We start from the raw sequence: 16,914 nt of genomic DNA, 5'->3' as shown, positions 1-16,914 counted from the left end.
CATTCTCTCTTATGATTTTTTTTTTCAGATTGGCTGGAGCTGCCTGCAGCTTTGATTCTTCTTATTGTTGTAGCTCCTAGTCTCTTCGCAAACAGCTGTAGAAGTAATGCAGTTGGGGGGGGGGGGGGGGGTAATATGCCTCATCATTGTCTGTTATATGCTGCAAGAATGCATTCGGGCATATATATATTCCTTTACAATTTGGATGCTGCTGCAAGAATGCATTCAAGCATTTGGTCGTTTTATATATGCATATTCCTCTACAATTTGGATGCTGCTGCTGTATTTGTTATCAATCACAATTGGCATAATCATTCTGTTAGTCTATCCTGTCTGGACGCACGCTGGTTAGGCACACAAATATAGAGTAGCAAATTTGGACTTGGTTGATGTAAGTGAATGAAACAATTAATTTGTTTCCTCTGCCATTCATTTGATAGGAACTGATGTCTAGAGACTAGAATACCCTGCCTATGTGACTTATGCATTGTTGGGAAATACCCAAGTCCCACATCGGATGAAATCTAACATGCATGTCCCAATAGTTTTTGCTTTTGTATAAAATGTGAAGTGAAATATTGAAAAGAATTTTTACTTTCATTGAACCTTAAAAATAAAAATGATGAGTAATGTGGACATGTGGTATCCAAGCTTGTGTATTCAAAAGACATGTGTGTGTGAGTGTGTGGTTTGGATTTAATGTCTATCGTAGTTTTCACCACATTTTAGAAGTTATCAATCAATATCAGATAGAACCAAAGCATTTAAAAACCCAAAGACAATACCAGACATAGAAATATGTTGATGGTTGTGTGAAAATACAAGGTTAAATTGTAGAAAATTCCACCTTATTCTGATGGCTAAGATTGTGGATTGTTAGACGATATAATTCTGAGTAATTATTGTACTCTTGAAATATTAAGTCATACCAAAACTATAAAAATGAAAGAATAAAGCATATCTGCCAAAAGAAAATACAGATTTTGCATGGGCCACACAATTTTATTATGTGATTTTTTACAAGAATGACATATGGAGCTGCTGTTTCAGCATACAGCCTATTCTATCTATGTTTATGGTTTTGCACTTCAGTCAATACAATAATGAACCCAAATACACAGAATGCCAAATGGATTTTTCTTCATAACTAGCAGAAATCTTAAAATTGTTGCACACAGCATGGCCACTTGCTGCATGGTTTACACCATTGCTCCCTTTGCTTCCTTGTATAGTTGATCAATATGATCCTGCAAAATAATGTTGGCAAAGAGTAATGTTTATTTAAGTCATGCACACTCAAACATCTGATTGAAATTTATAGATCAGCATTTGGTGCTAAACATGGAAGCCAAAACTGATGCACATTTGGTACAAACTGTGAATCAAACTACTAATTCAAAAGGTCAATAGTTATGAAATTTTGATCAAAGCACAAGAAGAAAACCTTGTAGTACTTGAGCAATTGTGGTCTCTTCAATTTGAATGTTGGAGTTATTAAATCTCTTTCTATGTCGAAGGGATTTGGTTCCAGATGAATGGCTTTTAGCAGCTCAAATCCTCTAAGCTGAATATTTCTTTGATGTCAAATGTTTGGTAATACAGGCAAAATATATCATAAAACTAGAAACTGGAAGCATATGATAATGAATTATATATACATACTTGGTGTTTCTGACCAGTGCTGTTGAGCTCATCCAAAATGTGTTTTCTTGCTTTAAGATTATCACATAAAGATTTAAAATCATCAGTCAAATTGTGCTCTTTTGCCCAATCCTCAATGGCTTTTCTTTCAGGGACCACAACAGCCACCAAGAATGACTCAAAGCTGTTTCCATACACCCAAATCTGCATGTGAAATAATTTCTTTTTTTATCCAATATTTAATTACACAAATTTAGTATAATAGGTGCACTGCAAAACTACTTTCGAAGTAAACTTTCCCAGTAAACTTAATATGACCAAAAATGAACTATAACTATTGTTTCTCTACTTTTATCAACTGTTGTGATTGAACTAGAAGCATACCGATGCTATAAGAGGGCATTGCAAATACTTGTTTTCAATATTCTCCACAGCAATATATTCTCCTTGAGACAATTTAAAGATATTCTTCTTCCGATCAATAATTTTCATGGCCCCATTTGATTGCCATTCTCCAATGTCACCTGCAATGGTTTACCTGTATGTGAATTTTGTGTTGATTTACAAATCACTATGTTAATTTTGAATCCAGGACAACCTGGTTTTACCTGTATGAAACCAGCCATCAACCATAACTTCTTTGGTAAGATCTTCACGCTTGTGATAACCGGAGAACAAGGTATTTCCTCTCAGACAAATTTCTCCACGGGGTACATTGGAGAGGGCATCATATCCCATCTCTGGCACAGATTCAAGCCTGGCTTCAATGGTTGTCATGGGAACTCCAACAGTTCCTGTCATAGAATACACATCACCTATCGCCGTGAAACACCCGGCACAACTTTCAGTAAGACCTGCCACATCAAAATGATAATAAATTAATATGAACATGTACACAATTAACATGTGACCATGACAAATAAAAAAATCATTCTAGAATTATTTATAGGATTAAACCATCATACCTATTTTCTCCCACAAGATTACTTTATCAAAATATAGCCCTTGATTCAGAAAATTTTGATAAAGACTTTTTTTATGTAGTAGAAGATTCATATATCATACCATATCCTTGTGATAATGTAGATCCACTAGTGACCCTCATAAACTCTTCCACATGCCTAGGCAAAGGAGCAGCTCCGGATAACAGGATGCGAACACGTCCACCTAGAGCTAGTTTTGTCTATCAATAAAACCTATATTTCAGTCTTGAACCAAACTTTATGAAAAGAGCTTACAAAGTTAAAGTGGTATTATACCTTATCAAACACAAGCCTATCAAACAGAGGTGCTGCTTTGTGTTGCGGAAGACCCTTCTCCAGATATTTTAACTTGCTGTCATTAGACTCCAGATTAGTTTACATGCATACAGATAATTTAAACACTTGAGTTTAATGATGAAACATACTAGTTGTAAGCGCACTGAAACAATGTACTCTGCAGTGGTCCTGCAGAAGATACTTTGCTTTTGATACCTTCAAGTGAAAAGCTTATAGTTAATGTAGTCACACAGAGATAAGGATCTTATAGTCATCGTTTAAGATCATGATTTAGATAACCAAAGATGATCATAAGAAGCATTCTTGTTTTACCTGCATAAATACGGTCAAAAACTCTAGGAACTCCACAAAATATAGTTGGTTTCAGTTCCTGAATATCTTCCAGCAAGAACCTGACATCCTGCATGAATCAACAAGAAAAATCCACCCGAGTCATTAAAAACAGAACACTTAAAGAATGGACCAAAAACTAATTCCATGACGTCAATCAAAATCTTACGCCTTGCCAAAATCCTATTGATGAGCCCTTGGAGATGCAATACGTCTCCATTATTTGGTCATATACATGAGCAAGAGGAAGAAAGGAAAAGTACACATCGTCTTCTCCTGCCTAAAAATATCACAAAATATTTTCACTGTCAGCACTCAGCACTACAGTGTTTAATTTAACAAAGATTAGATACTCATACTCATCTTCTCATTGTTTTAATTTTGAATTTGATTAAAATATGTACCATATTTTTCCAAGATAAATTATGAGAATAGCATTACTTTCCTTAGTCTAATGCGAGGAAAGTAATTGTTTGAAACCTCCAGGTGAGCATAATTATGTTCACCTTTTTTTATTTTTTTATAGGCACTTCTGTCCACCGTACTTTATATCAGGATTTCACCATCCATTAATTGAAAAATAATTGGGGTTTGATTTCCCCATTATTGCTTTTAACTATTATGTTGCCAATGTTGCCACTTGATAATCATTATGACATTAATCAACATGGCAGCCAAAGAAACATTGACCTGGCGGCTGGCAGTGTTTGCGGTATAAGCTATACAACATGAAACTAATGAAGCTTCAAGGGAAATAGTTCTTACCACTCTGTCTGTTAACATAATTATGTGGTCAACAGACAACACTTCAGCCATGAAAGCCTCATTCTTAATAACGACACCTTTGGGATCTCCAGTTGTTCCACTTGTGTACATTATTGTGCAAATGTCAGTCTTCTTTTTTGATGGTAGATCCCAATCCAGACATCCCTAGAGAAAGGAAGAAAAAATATTAAACTGTTATAATTATATCTCAGAATACTCATATAAAATGGTTCATGATCCTAATTTTGGAACACCAAATAGGCAATTGCAAACCAAGTTTAACATCTTACCAGCTGGAGAAACTCTCCCCATGAGAAGCAGGACGCGCCATGCCCCTCAGCTTCTTTCTTTTGTGTGGTAGAAACACTTCCAAAGCTCACAATAGCTACACCATGACACACAGAGCTTGGTCAGCATAAAATGGAGGTAAGACCCTTAATCTAGGAGTAACTAAGATGGCCATGCTTCACCTACTTTTAAGATTTGAAGAACACTGTGCAAGACATGACAAAACCTGTGAAAACAGATATTAGTTCAGAAGGGAACTTCAAGAAATTCAATGGATAACATACTAATTACAACCATTAAAAAGGTCTTGCAGTAAGTAAGACATATTTTCAATTCCAAAATATGAACCTGACTTTACATTTCTATTTTAAGAAAATGGCTTACAGTAATATCATATATAATAACTTATGCACATAATCCATCTAAGAAGGATGCTAATGATTAATGGCTTTCTCACCACATAGTTTCTTGGGAGACAAGACATTGTTGATTACTTGATAGCTGATGGAGATGATTATTTATTGAAGGTAGCATCAAAATATTGCAAATTAATTGTTAACTAATGGAATGATGATCCTTCCATAACATGAATATTTACTGAAGTCAACTATGAGGAAGAACCAGACAATCCTAGTGAAATTGAAGCTTCAACAAAGCCATATCACCAAATAATAAAAGCAGCAAAACTATTTGTCACACTAATTTAGGATGACTCAACCAATATGGTAATCTTAATAATATAACAATTGAATGTTTTAGGTAGTCCAACTTGAAATAATAAAAGATTGTGCTCAAAGAACTAGAACATACTGATGGAATCTTTTTCTCCTGTACAAATGCAATTGAAACTTCAGCATGGTTTATGATAAACTCCACTGCATTAGGACCTGGAAGGTATAAACCCAAGTCAAAGTCATTTCCTAGCTGATGATATATGCTCCAATTTGTGTCCACAGATTCTTCAGCAGAAATGTTTCAAATGATAACACTTAAAAGCAAGGTCACTGAGACATTTGTCAAGTCAGAAAACACATACCAAGGGTGTCATATAATGGAACATATGACACTGCACAGCTATTGCAAGCCTGCAAAACACAAAAATTGAATCATGTGAAGTCCAATTGGAATAATTAACAAAGCCAATTAATTTAACATAAGGTGTAAGACTTTGTGGTAATAATTAAATGAAGTACTTATAATTTATGGTGATACAAAGAAAGTGTTATACCTCCATTGCAATGATCCATTCAGGGCAGTTGGACCCATATATGCCACAACGATCTCCCTTGTGATTTTAAACCACTAGTTAGATTATAAATTTCACATTCAGTAATTCCAATGCAATATCTTGAAAGAGCAAGAAATGTTGGAAACTCACAGGATTGACACCACGGCTCCTTATGGCCGAACCCATTTTCATGGCAGCATCATAAACATCTTGATACGTGAGCCATGTATAGGAACCCAACTGTAAATTCACCTCAATGTTCACATGAAGTTTTCAAAATTTGAGAGAATTATTTTTTTTCCCCAATAGTTTAGACTCTTAATGATATCCATAATAAGAGAACTTGTCTCCATTTCCTATCATTTTTATGTTCCCTCAAGTAGTCAAGTTAATTAAAAAGTGACATGTAAGCAGAAAGTCTAACAATAAAGAATGAGAGTATTATTTTTGTTAATGTGTTGTGTCACCTTTTAATCAGGGGAAAAAAAAAGTTGATCCTAACAAATGGTGCATGGAACCAAAATACTTTTTTTTTTTTAAAAAGCACCAAAATATGTGAAGTTGATACCTTAGATTCGGTTTTTTGACGCCTACCCAACATATTGTTGTTGGGGTTCCTCTTAACAGAGTCCCTGCCAAACGAAGCATTAAAACTTCTGATAAGTGACGTGTACTTTCTGTTTTATTACAAAATTATGACATAAATAGTCATTTGACACGTCACTATGATATATACAATTTGGGCGAAGAACATTACATGTAACTGAAAAATTGAAAAATTATAATAAAGGAATTAAAAGATAAAAGCTTGTTAAAATTACTTAACAAGAAACTATAAATTAAAATCTGTATTAGTACGGTTGGATAAGCATAGTACTAATAATGTTACTTCTTAGTTCTTAATTTGGTGCCAAAAACTAAACTAATCTGAACTTAAATATATTCCATTTGTATTTGGCTCCTCTAAATTGAGTAAAGGTAAAGTATAATCCTAGTTGTTGATATAAAAATGAAGAGTTAAATATATTTTTTATTTTTAATAAATATTTGACTTTTGTGTTTATTCGTAATAAATTTTTATTTTGTATTGAGTGTCTAATAAAAAATATATTTATTTTTTATTCTTGATATTTTATTTTAGTTCCTCATAAATTAGAAAATTTTGTATTTATTTTTTAATAAATTAATAAATTTTATTGTCGCTTGTATAACAAATGAAAAATATTTATCATGAAATCAACACAAAATTTATTAATTTATTAGGAACTAGAAATAAGTGTCAAGAATAAAAAAAAATTATTATTTTATTAAAGATTCTTCATAAAACAAAAATCTATTAAGAAACAAATATAAAATTAGACATTTACTAAAAATTCATTTTCAATATTCCAACAGATCCATGATTTGTCATATATGTGCACCTAACTGATTGTTGATTTTTTCATCAACAACTATGATTTCTCACTTTACCCTCTAGAGTGAGTTACTCAATTTAGAAGAGATTTCCTTTAATGATTAGCAATGTCATGTTCTGGTGTGTCACTAAACACAACAAAACGGTTAAAATCCTGCTACAAAATAACTTAATGCATTATAGATATGTTGAGAGTTGTTCAGTTTACATGATAATAACTTCATCATGAAAAAGAAAAGTAAACAAAATCATAAATAGTAACATGAAATAGTTATAAGCTTAACTTGGTGATTGAAGGGAGAACGGAGAGGAAGAGATGGCAGATTTGAATTCCTCTCACTAACAATTAATATTGGTTGATAAAAAAAATACTAACCTGAAGAAATCCCAAGGGGACTTAAAATCAGAAGGAACCTCCAAGAGACCATCTTTAGCATAAATGCTCCTATAGACAGGACCCACTGATGGCTTTCCATCAGTTGCAAGCCTTCCCTCTTCAACCTTCACAGTATAAACCTCTGGCATTGTAAGATGGAATGGAATGTTTCAGAACTGTGTCTAGGGGATGATGAATGATGATAATGATTAGTGAGCTTAGTCACAACAAGTGAAGTAGTTATATCTGAGGCTTGTAATAAAGGCTAAAGGGATATGTATGTGTGGATAGATGAACTTCAAAGAAAGAAAAAGAAGTGCATGTGAGCCAGAAAGGAAGAGGGGGGTTGAGCCAGTGCAATAAATTCAATGTTTACTTTTTTGGTACAGAAATTTCTGAACAATATCTGTAGCGCTGTTTTATTGATAGTACCCTCTTTCAGCTGTGATTTCTGTGTTTGCATATTTTCAGCAACACACCCTCCATGAGCATTTATATTGGCTGCAAAAGTTTGGTGAAGCTACCCTTGCCATTTTCCTAATAGACAAAATGGTTAACAGAAAATAAAATAAAGGGCCTATAAACTTTGGTTCTAATTTGAAAAGGAAAATGTCGTTTAACATATACCTACTTTTTATTCTTTCTGGTTTTTCTTCTCATTTTTTTTATTCTTCTATTCTTTTTGTATTGCACCACTTTGGGTATTTATTCATCACTTATTCTCTTATCTTTTTATTTATTTTTTTCCCGCCCTTCAAAAATATGAATAAATTGGATCTCAAAAATTCATTAAAGTTGAGACACGTCTTAAGGAACATATCATTCGCAAAGATATTTATAGATAATAGATTATCTATCAACATGTTATCACTCATCATCTTGATAATGGGATATCATGAACTCACATCCTTATGAGATATGGACTCAACTATTACTAATTAAATCAAACTTTATTAACTTCTTTATTCTCTTACTTTCTAATTAGAGAATTTTTTTTTCTTTCTAAAAGCAAGCTACTCTCCTACTAAAAGGCATAAGATTAATTTCTCTAAACATAAAGATTATTAAAGCAAATTTTATCTATCCAAATAAATCTTTTTTATACACCTGATCAGGTAACCAAACCATGTCAGCATATTAATATATAAACTCAATTATCTACCAATTATATTTTAAGAAGCATTATATTAATAATATACAACACAACCATAATACTTGTGTAAAAAAACAATAACTATAAATTTTAACTAAAGGAAGTATTGATTGTTTAAAAATGGAAATGAGTATTAAAAATACATAAATATATTATTATTTTATCTGATAATTATGAAATTTTATTTGTATTAGTATAAAAGTTTAAAAATACAAAATACCGGTAGGAGTATTTGAAGTTATATCACATAATTATTATTTTCAAAATTTAACTAGAAAGCATCGATGACTATTATAATAATTAATGTAAAATTCATATTTAATAGATTGATAGTGTAAAAAAATTTGCATACATTAAAATTAAATTCTTAATTTAAAATGGTATTGTTCTATTATTATTGTTATTATTGTTTGGAAAGAAACCAAAGCTATAGACTTCGTCCCATGTATAGAAATCTTAGTACAAAATATATTTTTTCATAAAAATATATTTTAGTATATGTGAATGTGATGACAGTGGAGAGTTTTGATTAAAATTACATATAATATCTCTATCTACGTTTAATGCATACCTATTAAGGACCACCATTACTGATGGGGAAGCCATTTGTCTGGCCAATAATGCACCCTGAAATCATGCATGATCTTGCTCTTGCTAATTTTAGTCAACACTGAACAGTGATAACGAAGGTGTCTTAGACGCGCATTAATTGAATAATGAATACTTAGTTGGTTCTGTATTTTCTCGATGAAAGTCATACACCCAATGCCGGCTTTTCATTCTATACTCCAGAAATCAAGTTTTAAGAATTTCAGCATAAAATACATGTATTGATTTTCTTTTTCTTCTATATTTGCATCATCCTAATATTTGCTAGCTGTGTGAAATGTACTTTATGTCTCCAGCATTCTTAATTCCCCGTGATTTCCCATTTGCCAATTTGTAACTTTTTAATGAGTTGGTAAATTTGGATTGAAAAATGAATCTAGAACAGAAATAATCAATGGGGGCAGTAAACCACAGAAGGAAAAAAAAAAAAAAAAGATTTGCAAGTTAGTTGGGCAAGGTTTAATTAATGGAATAATTGATGCATGCAGTTGGAAATAGGTGTAACAAAACTTATTAGGTGCCGTGACTATGTTAACAACAATATAGTACATAGCTTATCCACCAAAAGGACAAAAACAAAGTAGAAACATCTTAATTCAACAGATGGTTGAAGTGATCTTAATTAAACAGACCCGACAAGAGGAAATTTGTTGAAACGACCATGATAATAAACTTTATAGGGTGCTAATAGAAACATTGTCTAGATATATATACCATTTGTCAAAATGACTATGTCAAACTTTAATTTCTTATGTAGCATTGTAGCGGCATATATTTTTTAGGATACTAATAAGAGGAAAAAGAAAAATGGAACATTAATTTGATGGCCAATTGAAAAGATGGGCACTTATAACTCATACCTAACTTTTTGTGCTAGCCTTAACGTTCCATCATATATATCCATGCAACATTAATTACGAACGGCATGTGGGCACCCCAAATGGGTAATACAAGTAGGTCGTCATATGCGAAATTTGGAAATTTTGAGAGTAAGAATGACGAATTATAAAATTAGGGTTAAATATATTTTTAATCTTTTAAATTTAGGAGTCTATTTTTTTAGTTCTTCAAATTATTTTTTTCTCTTAAATTCATGAAATGTTTCTTTTAATTTCTCTTATGTTAAAAAATTGTCACAAATTACGTAGTACATTTAAACTGTCAAAAAATCTTCCAGGGTGAACTAACAAAAGCATTTTACAAAATTGATAGAATAAAAAATATATTTATATTTCAGGAATTAAAAATAAATTTAAGCCATAAAATTATAACTGATGATTGGAAAATTAATATATATATATATATATATATATATATATATATATAATAATTTAATTAATACTCTCTCAGACTTAGATATAAGAAAAATTAGCTAACGTTTACGGTAATTAAAAAAATTGATTAATATCATTTAATTCTTCTAATCATATTTGAAAATATATTTTTTTAAAATTCTTTCATTAGAATTTGATATCAAAAATAAAATAATCATTAGAAATATAATCTTAATTAATTAAAGAGTATTTTTAGAATGAGATTATTAAATAGGATGAAGGTAGTTAAACATGTCACCGAAGGCCAAATTGTTCTCAGATATTCCACACTAATAAAGGCTTGGGATCAGATAGTCAATTAAATTGGGCCTGAGATAAGACGCCCAACTAATTAGGATAACCAATTGAGGGACATTGCTTCCTGCATTCCATTTTTTGCTTCCTGCACCCATCGGAAAGTTAGAACACCTTAAATGAATAAAAATGTCCTTTTTGAATACCTCCTTTTCCTTTTTGCATTTGTGTGCCAAAAATTCCACTTTCTTTTTTTTATTCTTGCAGGTCCTCCATCAATGTTGTCCAGATTACCCATTCCAGAGGCTTTATTGATGTTTGGAAAAGTTGTTCCATAAGTATGCAAGTATTTAGGAGAACAATATTCTGGATTTCAGAAAAATGAATTTGGAACAATATAAAATGAGTTTCAGAATAATGAATCCAAAATATACAAGAAATTTCTCCCTTATGGAACACGCTATCCAAAATTCTAAAAACACAAGTCCATATTAAGTATTCTGGAAAACAAGTTGTTTGTGGAAAACATAATTTAGAATTATGTAAACATAGTTCTGAATTATATTTTCTGGAAACAACTTGTTTCTCCAAATTACTTAATCTAGAATGGCAAATAATAATTTCAGTTCTAGATTTATCAATCCAAAACGGTCCAACCGCTTCCACCAAATTAGGATGTCGACAACATTATCTCAAAGGATGTTGATTCCTTCAAGAGTGCTGAAAATCATTGAGGGAAATGGTGGCCCCACAGAACCATCAAGATCTCTTTTGTTGAATAGCTATGGGGTGAAGAAGCTCAAGGCTGATAGGAGCTTATAAAAAAGGTAAGGTCAATTTTGGAATTTAGAAAATATGGAGCTGCATGAAGCAAAAGGCCAAATTTAGCTAGTCAGTTAAGCTTAAGCAGAATTGGGCCCACTAATTAGGACAACACTGTCAGTGAACAGTAAAAATGGGAGACAAGGAAAATGCTATTTGCACGCTCCTTTATTACTAATACGGCTATTTTTTAATTTGTTACTCCTAGAGTACCCAGGAAATATACACACTTTCCTCATTCTCCATAAGTCTCTCTCCGATGACATTAACCGATAAGTCTTATCCTGTATCAAGTGTTATAGGGAAAGCGGGTACTAAAGGAGTAGTACAAATCAAGTTTTGATTTGTTGTTCTCAACCACTATCCAAGGATCAACAATCACTACTTTCAGAATTTTTTGTGTGTTAATAGTATTGTTGCTTTTTGTTGTTAACCTCAGTGTGTGAGTTGTTTCAGGTTATGTAATACGTTTTTTTGGCTGGAGCAGTTATAAGACATTGCTTCTGCATTCTGGTTTTGAGGTGGGCCTTGTAAAAAGATTGGTTGGTAGATTTCTTTTTGTGATTCTGCTGGGGTTGGCTTGTTTACCACTTTTATCCAACTTTATTCAGTTGAGTATTTCTTGTACTCAACTATTCAGTTGTTGTAGATTCTCATTTAATTATAAAAAAAGAAGAAAAAAAATCACTGTGCGACCTAGAATATCCCTGGACCATGTAAGTAGTTATCAGAAATGCGAAACTTGGAGATGCAACACAAGTGAGTACAAAATACATCACAAGACTTGGAAGCTCATGATTTTAAATTTTGATCCTAAGCCTACTGCAATACATATATGCCATATATAGTTACATTTGCTTGCATTTTTTTAATTATCATAAGAACACTGTAACTATAACAATAATTTAAAAAACCATAGGAATCTCAGATTGCAAAAACTTTTACATACATAAAATTAAACCCAAGACATTCCAAAACAGGAATCCAAGATAGAAACTTACTCGTGAATATATACATATTCATTAGATAAACCATAATTAGGATTGGGGAAAACACAAACCCATAATTAAGTTTCCTTCCACACTACAGATATCCAACTCACTCACTTATATGCATCTCCTGTAACCTCACACGGTAGCTCAATAAAACTTAGATGTAGTTGTTAGATACTTTAATTTTGACATTGTTCTCTAATTACAATTAAAGTTTCAACCTCAATAACTATGTAAATCTTTATTACATAAATTATATTGAGATAAAAGCACAGTTTTTAATCAAAGAACATCACAGAAAACACTTAAAAAATATATCTGAATTCTTTTTTTCTCCGAGTGAATCAACGTACCCCAATTTCATGCCAATCAAGAAATTATTGTATGATCCAGATCCCATGATCTTAACTAATTATTACATAACAAGTTGTGACATTTTTAGTATAAAAAAAAAACAATAACATGTGACATAAAAATTAATTAAGATCATAGGATCATCGATCATATAATAATTTCTGTTATCCATATATAGTCAAGCCCTTGACATCAAGGATCCCATGTAACGGCTAGTGGAGCACGTGCGGGGCATGAGAGCAAGGATGATGAGTCACGCATAGTGGAAGGCATGAATAACAAACTTCCGGATGATGCGGAATTGGGACGTGGAAAGAGAGTGAGGAGGCCAAGCTGGAAGCTAACAGAATGAGGGGAATAAATAGAGCAATAGTGGAATGTAGTAGGCATGAAGTATGATGTATGAATTTGCTCCTTCTCCCTGATTATTCTCTCTACTCTGATACTTCTTTTCCTGCAATTTCTTCTTGTACTTTACTCTGAATTTCTACACTGAAAACTCAGAGTTAGTTATCATCAATAAAGTGCAACTTTCCTTGTCCATTTTACTGTTACATTCATTACATTGGTGCTTTCATCTCATCATGGCAGACAACACACGCATGAAAGAGATCTATGCAGAATTAAAAAAAAATGCTGATGCCATTACGCGTGTCAGTGAGGACTTCCATCGTCAGATCGAGCGTTTGGAAGGTGCTAACCACGCTCATATGGAAAGGATGGAAGCGATTCAGATAGCAAATGAGTCACAGATTACACAGCTCAATTCTGCTATGACGCAAATCCTGCAACGACTACAATCCATTCCGGTGTCTCCCCATGGTGCATCGAACTCAAACAAAGAACAAACGAGGACTCCTTTTCAGGTGAGATCTGTCAAACTGGATTTTCCTCGATTTGATGGAAATAACGTAATGGACTGGATATTTAAGGCAGAACAGTTTTTCGATTACTATGCTACTCCTGATGCTGATAGATTACTCATAGCGTCTGTGCACTTAGATCATGATGTGGTACCTTGGTATCAAATGATGCAAAAAACTGATCCATTGCTGTCATGGCAAGCTCTTACTCGAGCTCTAGAACTTGATTTTGGCCCATCCGCTTATGACTGTCCTCGAGCTACCTTGTTCAAACTAGCTCAGTCTGCATCTGTGAATGAATTTTATATACAATTTACTGCGTTAGTGAATAGAGTCGATGGTTTAAGCCCAGCAGCTATTCTTGATTGCTTTATTAGTGGCTTGCAAGATGAAATTAGAAGGGATGTGAAAGCCATGGAACCTAGGACCCTGAGCAAAGCAGTGGCCTTAGCCAAATTATTTGAAGAAAAATATATAGCCAACAAAAAACCTAACCAAATGACCAATGTAGCCAGAAATTATAGCCAAAACACTTCATTCAACCACAAAAACAACCAAAATTCCCAAAAACTTGATCACACCACTAAGCCCAACCTTCCACCTCTCTTACCCACTCCTCAGATCAAACCTTTTAACCCTAGAAACCAAAACATCAAAAAAATCTCTCCAGCAGAAATCCAACTGAGAAGGGAGAAAAACTTGTGCTATTTCTGTGATGAAAAGTTTTCTCCAGCTCACAAATGTCCCAACAGACAAGTCATGTTGCTCCAGCTTGAGGATGATGAAGAGCTACAGCCAGATCGGAACCAGGCAACTATAGAGGAAGGTGAAGAAGGAGGAAATGTAACTGAAACTCACCACCTGTCACTCAATGCTATGAAAGGGTCTAATGGAGTTGGCACCATTAGATTTACAGGCCAGGTGGGTAGTATAAGGGTCAAGATTTTAGTGGATGGAGGCAGCTCGGATAACTTCATTCAACCAAGAGTAGCTCAAGTGTTGAAGCTTCCAATTGAGCCAGCTCCTAACCTCAGAGTATTGGTTGGCAATGGTCAGACGTTACAGGCAGAGGGTATGATTCAGCAATTACCCGTACATATTCAGGGTCAAGAAGTTAAAGTACCTGTGTATCTATTACAAATTTCTGGTGCAGATGTGATCTTAGGATCAACTTGGTTAGCAACATTGGGCCCTCATGTTGCTGATTATGCAGCATTGACTCTTAAATTCTTTCAAAATGGTCATTTCATTACACTGCAAGGGGAAGGTACTATGAAACCCAGTCCAGCCCAATTTCATCATTTCAGAAGATTGCATAACACTGATGCAATAGAAGAATGTTTTGCAATTCAATGGTTACCAAATGAAGTACCTGGAGATACATTGCTGGAGTTACCTACAGATATGGACCCTGAAATTGCCATATTACTACACACTTATGCTCAGGTGTTCAAAGTGCCTTCTTCACTACCACCCCCAAGAGAACAGGATCATGCCATTCCACTGAAGCAAGGATCAGAGCCTGTTAAGGTGAGACCTTACAGATATCCACACACACAGAAAGAACAAATAGAAAAAATGGTTCACGAAATGCTTGATCAAGGCATCATACAACCAAGTACCAGCCCTTTCTCTTCACCAATCCTGTTGGTCAAAAAGAAAGATGGGAGTTGGAGATTTTGTACTGACTATAGGGCTCTCAATGCCATTACTGTGAAAGACAGTTTTCCCATGCCAACAGTGGATGAATTACTTGATGAGTTATATGGAGCCCAATATTTTTCTAAGCTGGATTTGAGGTCAGGTTACCATCAGATTATGGTAAAACCTGAGGACAGAGCTAAAACTGCCTTCAGAACCCACCATGGCCATTATGAATGGTTGGTAATGCCATTTGGGCTCACTAATGCACCAGCCACCTTCCAATCTCTGATGAATAAGGTGTTTCAGTCTGCCTTAAGGAAGTTTGTGTTAGTATTCTTTGATGATATTTTGGTATTTAGCTCTTCTTGGCATGATCATCTCAAACACTTAGAGGCAGTGTTACAAATATTACAACAACATCAATTGTATGCCAGATTGTCAAAATGTTCTTGTGGAGCTTCAGAGGTTGATTACTTGGGACACCGGGTATCAGGCAAGGGTGTGTCCATGGAAAGCACTAAAGTCCAGGCAGTTTTGGAGTGGCCTCCTCTTACCAATAGCAAACAATTGAGAGGGTTTCTTGGCTTGACAGGATACTATAGAAGATTCATCAAAGCCTATGCCCACATTGCTGCACCTTTAACAGATTTTTTAAAGAAAGATAATTTTGTGTGGAATTCTGAAGCAGAAGCAGCTTTCCTTAAGCTCAAAAATGCCATGACTATAGCACCAGTGCTAGCCTTACCTGATTTTACACAACCATTCATTTTGGAGACTGATGCATCGGGAATTGGAGTAGGAGCAGTGTTGAGTCAAAATGGTCATCCTATAGCATATTTTTCAAAAAAATTAGCACCTCGAATGCAAAAGCAATCTGCTTACACCAGGGAATTGCTAGCCATTACAGAAGCATTGGCTAAGTTCAGACACTACTTACTAGGCAATAAGTTTATCATTAGAACAGATCAGAGAAGCTTGAAAAGCTTGATGGATCAGTCTCTTCAAACCCCTGAACAACAAGCATGGTTACACAAATTTTTGGGGTATGATTTCAAAATTGAATACAAGCCTGGTAGAGATAATCAAGCAGCGGATGCCTTATCCAGAATGTTCCTGTTAGCCTGGTCTGAGCCCCATTCGCTGTTCTTAGAAGAGCTAAGAAGTAAACTAACTGCAAATCCTCACCTCAAGCAGTTAATGGAGGATTACAGGTCCTCTAATGAAGCCAGTCATTATGCAGTAAGACAAGGGTTATTGTATTGGAAAGACAGACTAGTCATTCCAGTGGAAGAAGAGATGGTTCAAAGAATTTTGCAAGAGTACCATAGTTCACCCATTGGTGGCCATGCGGGGATTACAAGAACACTAGCAAGATTGAAGGCTCAATTTTACTGGCCTAAGATGCAGGAACATGTCAAAGAGTATGTACAAAATTGTGTGATTTGTCAACAAGCAAAAGTGAGTAACACACTGCCCTCAGGACTCCTGCAGCCTTTGCCCATTCCCCAGCAAGTTTGGGAAAATGTAGCTATGGATTTTATCACAGGTTTGCCTAGTGTTAATGGTTTTTCTGTCATTATGGTGGTA

The 16,914-nt window shown here is 34.0% G+C and overlaps 1 protein-coding gene across 1 annotated transcript; it reads right to left on the bottom strand.

Annotated features, from left to right (window-relative positions):
• Nucleotides 1-975: 975 nt before the first annotated feature.
• On the bottom strand, nt 976-7,916 carry LOC100779735 (long chain acyl-CoA synthetase 2). Its single transcript, XM_003555617.5, has 19 exons — nt 7,323-7,916; nt 6,101-6,164; nt 5,683-5,772; nt 5,533-5,589; nt 5,341-5,389; nt 5,115-5,191; nt 4,491-4,530; nt 4,307-4,401; nt 4,017-4,181; nt 3,421-3,531; nt 3,234-3,321; nt 3,050-3,116; nt 2,901-2,976; nt 2,707-2,824; nt 2,250-2,495; nt 2,026-2,165; nt 1,663-1,845; nt 1,445-1,564; nt 976-1,247 (listed from the first exon to the last, which is right to left on the bottom strand). The coding sequence occupies exons 1-19, from the start codon at nt 7,469-7,471 to the stop codon at nt 1,200-1,202; spliced, it is 1,983 nt and encodes a 660-aa protein (XP_003555665.1). The 5' UTR covers nt 7,472-7,916; the 3' UTR covers nt 976-1,199.
• Between the last annotated feature and the right edge of the window lie 8,998 nt (nt 7,917-16,914).

This window comes from Glycine max, chromosome 20 (genome assembly GCF_000004515.6).
Source record: "Glycine max cultivar Williams 82 chromosome 20, Glycine_max_v4.0, whole genome shotgun sequence".
NCBI classification, from domain to species: Eukaryota; Viridiplantae; Streptophyta; class Magnoliopsida; order Fabales; family Fabaceae; genus Glycine; species Glycine max.
This window is presented reverse-complemented; position numbering and strand designations above follow the sequence as displayed.

What these genes read in the sequence shown, in the direction of transcription:
- LOC100779735 (XM_003555617.5), bottom strand. Translation starts at nt 7,471, where the DNA reads ATGCCAGAGGTTTATACTGTGAAGGTTGAAGAGGGAAGGCTTGCAACT. An exon ending in TTTTGACCGTATTTATGCAG is followed by an intron (nt 3,117 to 3,233) that starts GTAAAACAAGAA and finishes TTTCACTTGAAG; the next exon opens with GTATCAAAAGCAAAGTATCT. An exon ending in TACATTATCACAAGGATATG is followed by an intron (nt 2,496 to 2,706) that starts GTATGATATATG and finishes TTGATGTGGCAG; the next exon opens with GTCTTACTGAAAGTTGTGCC.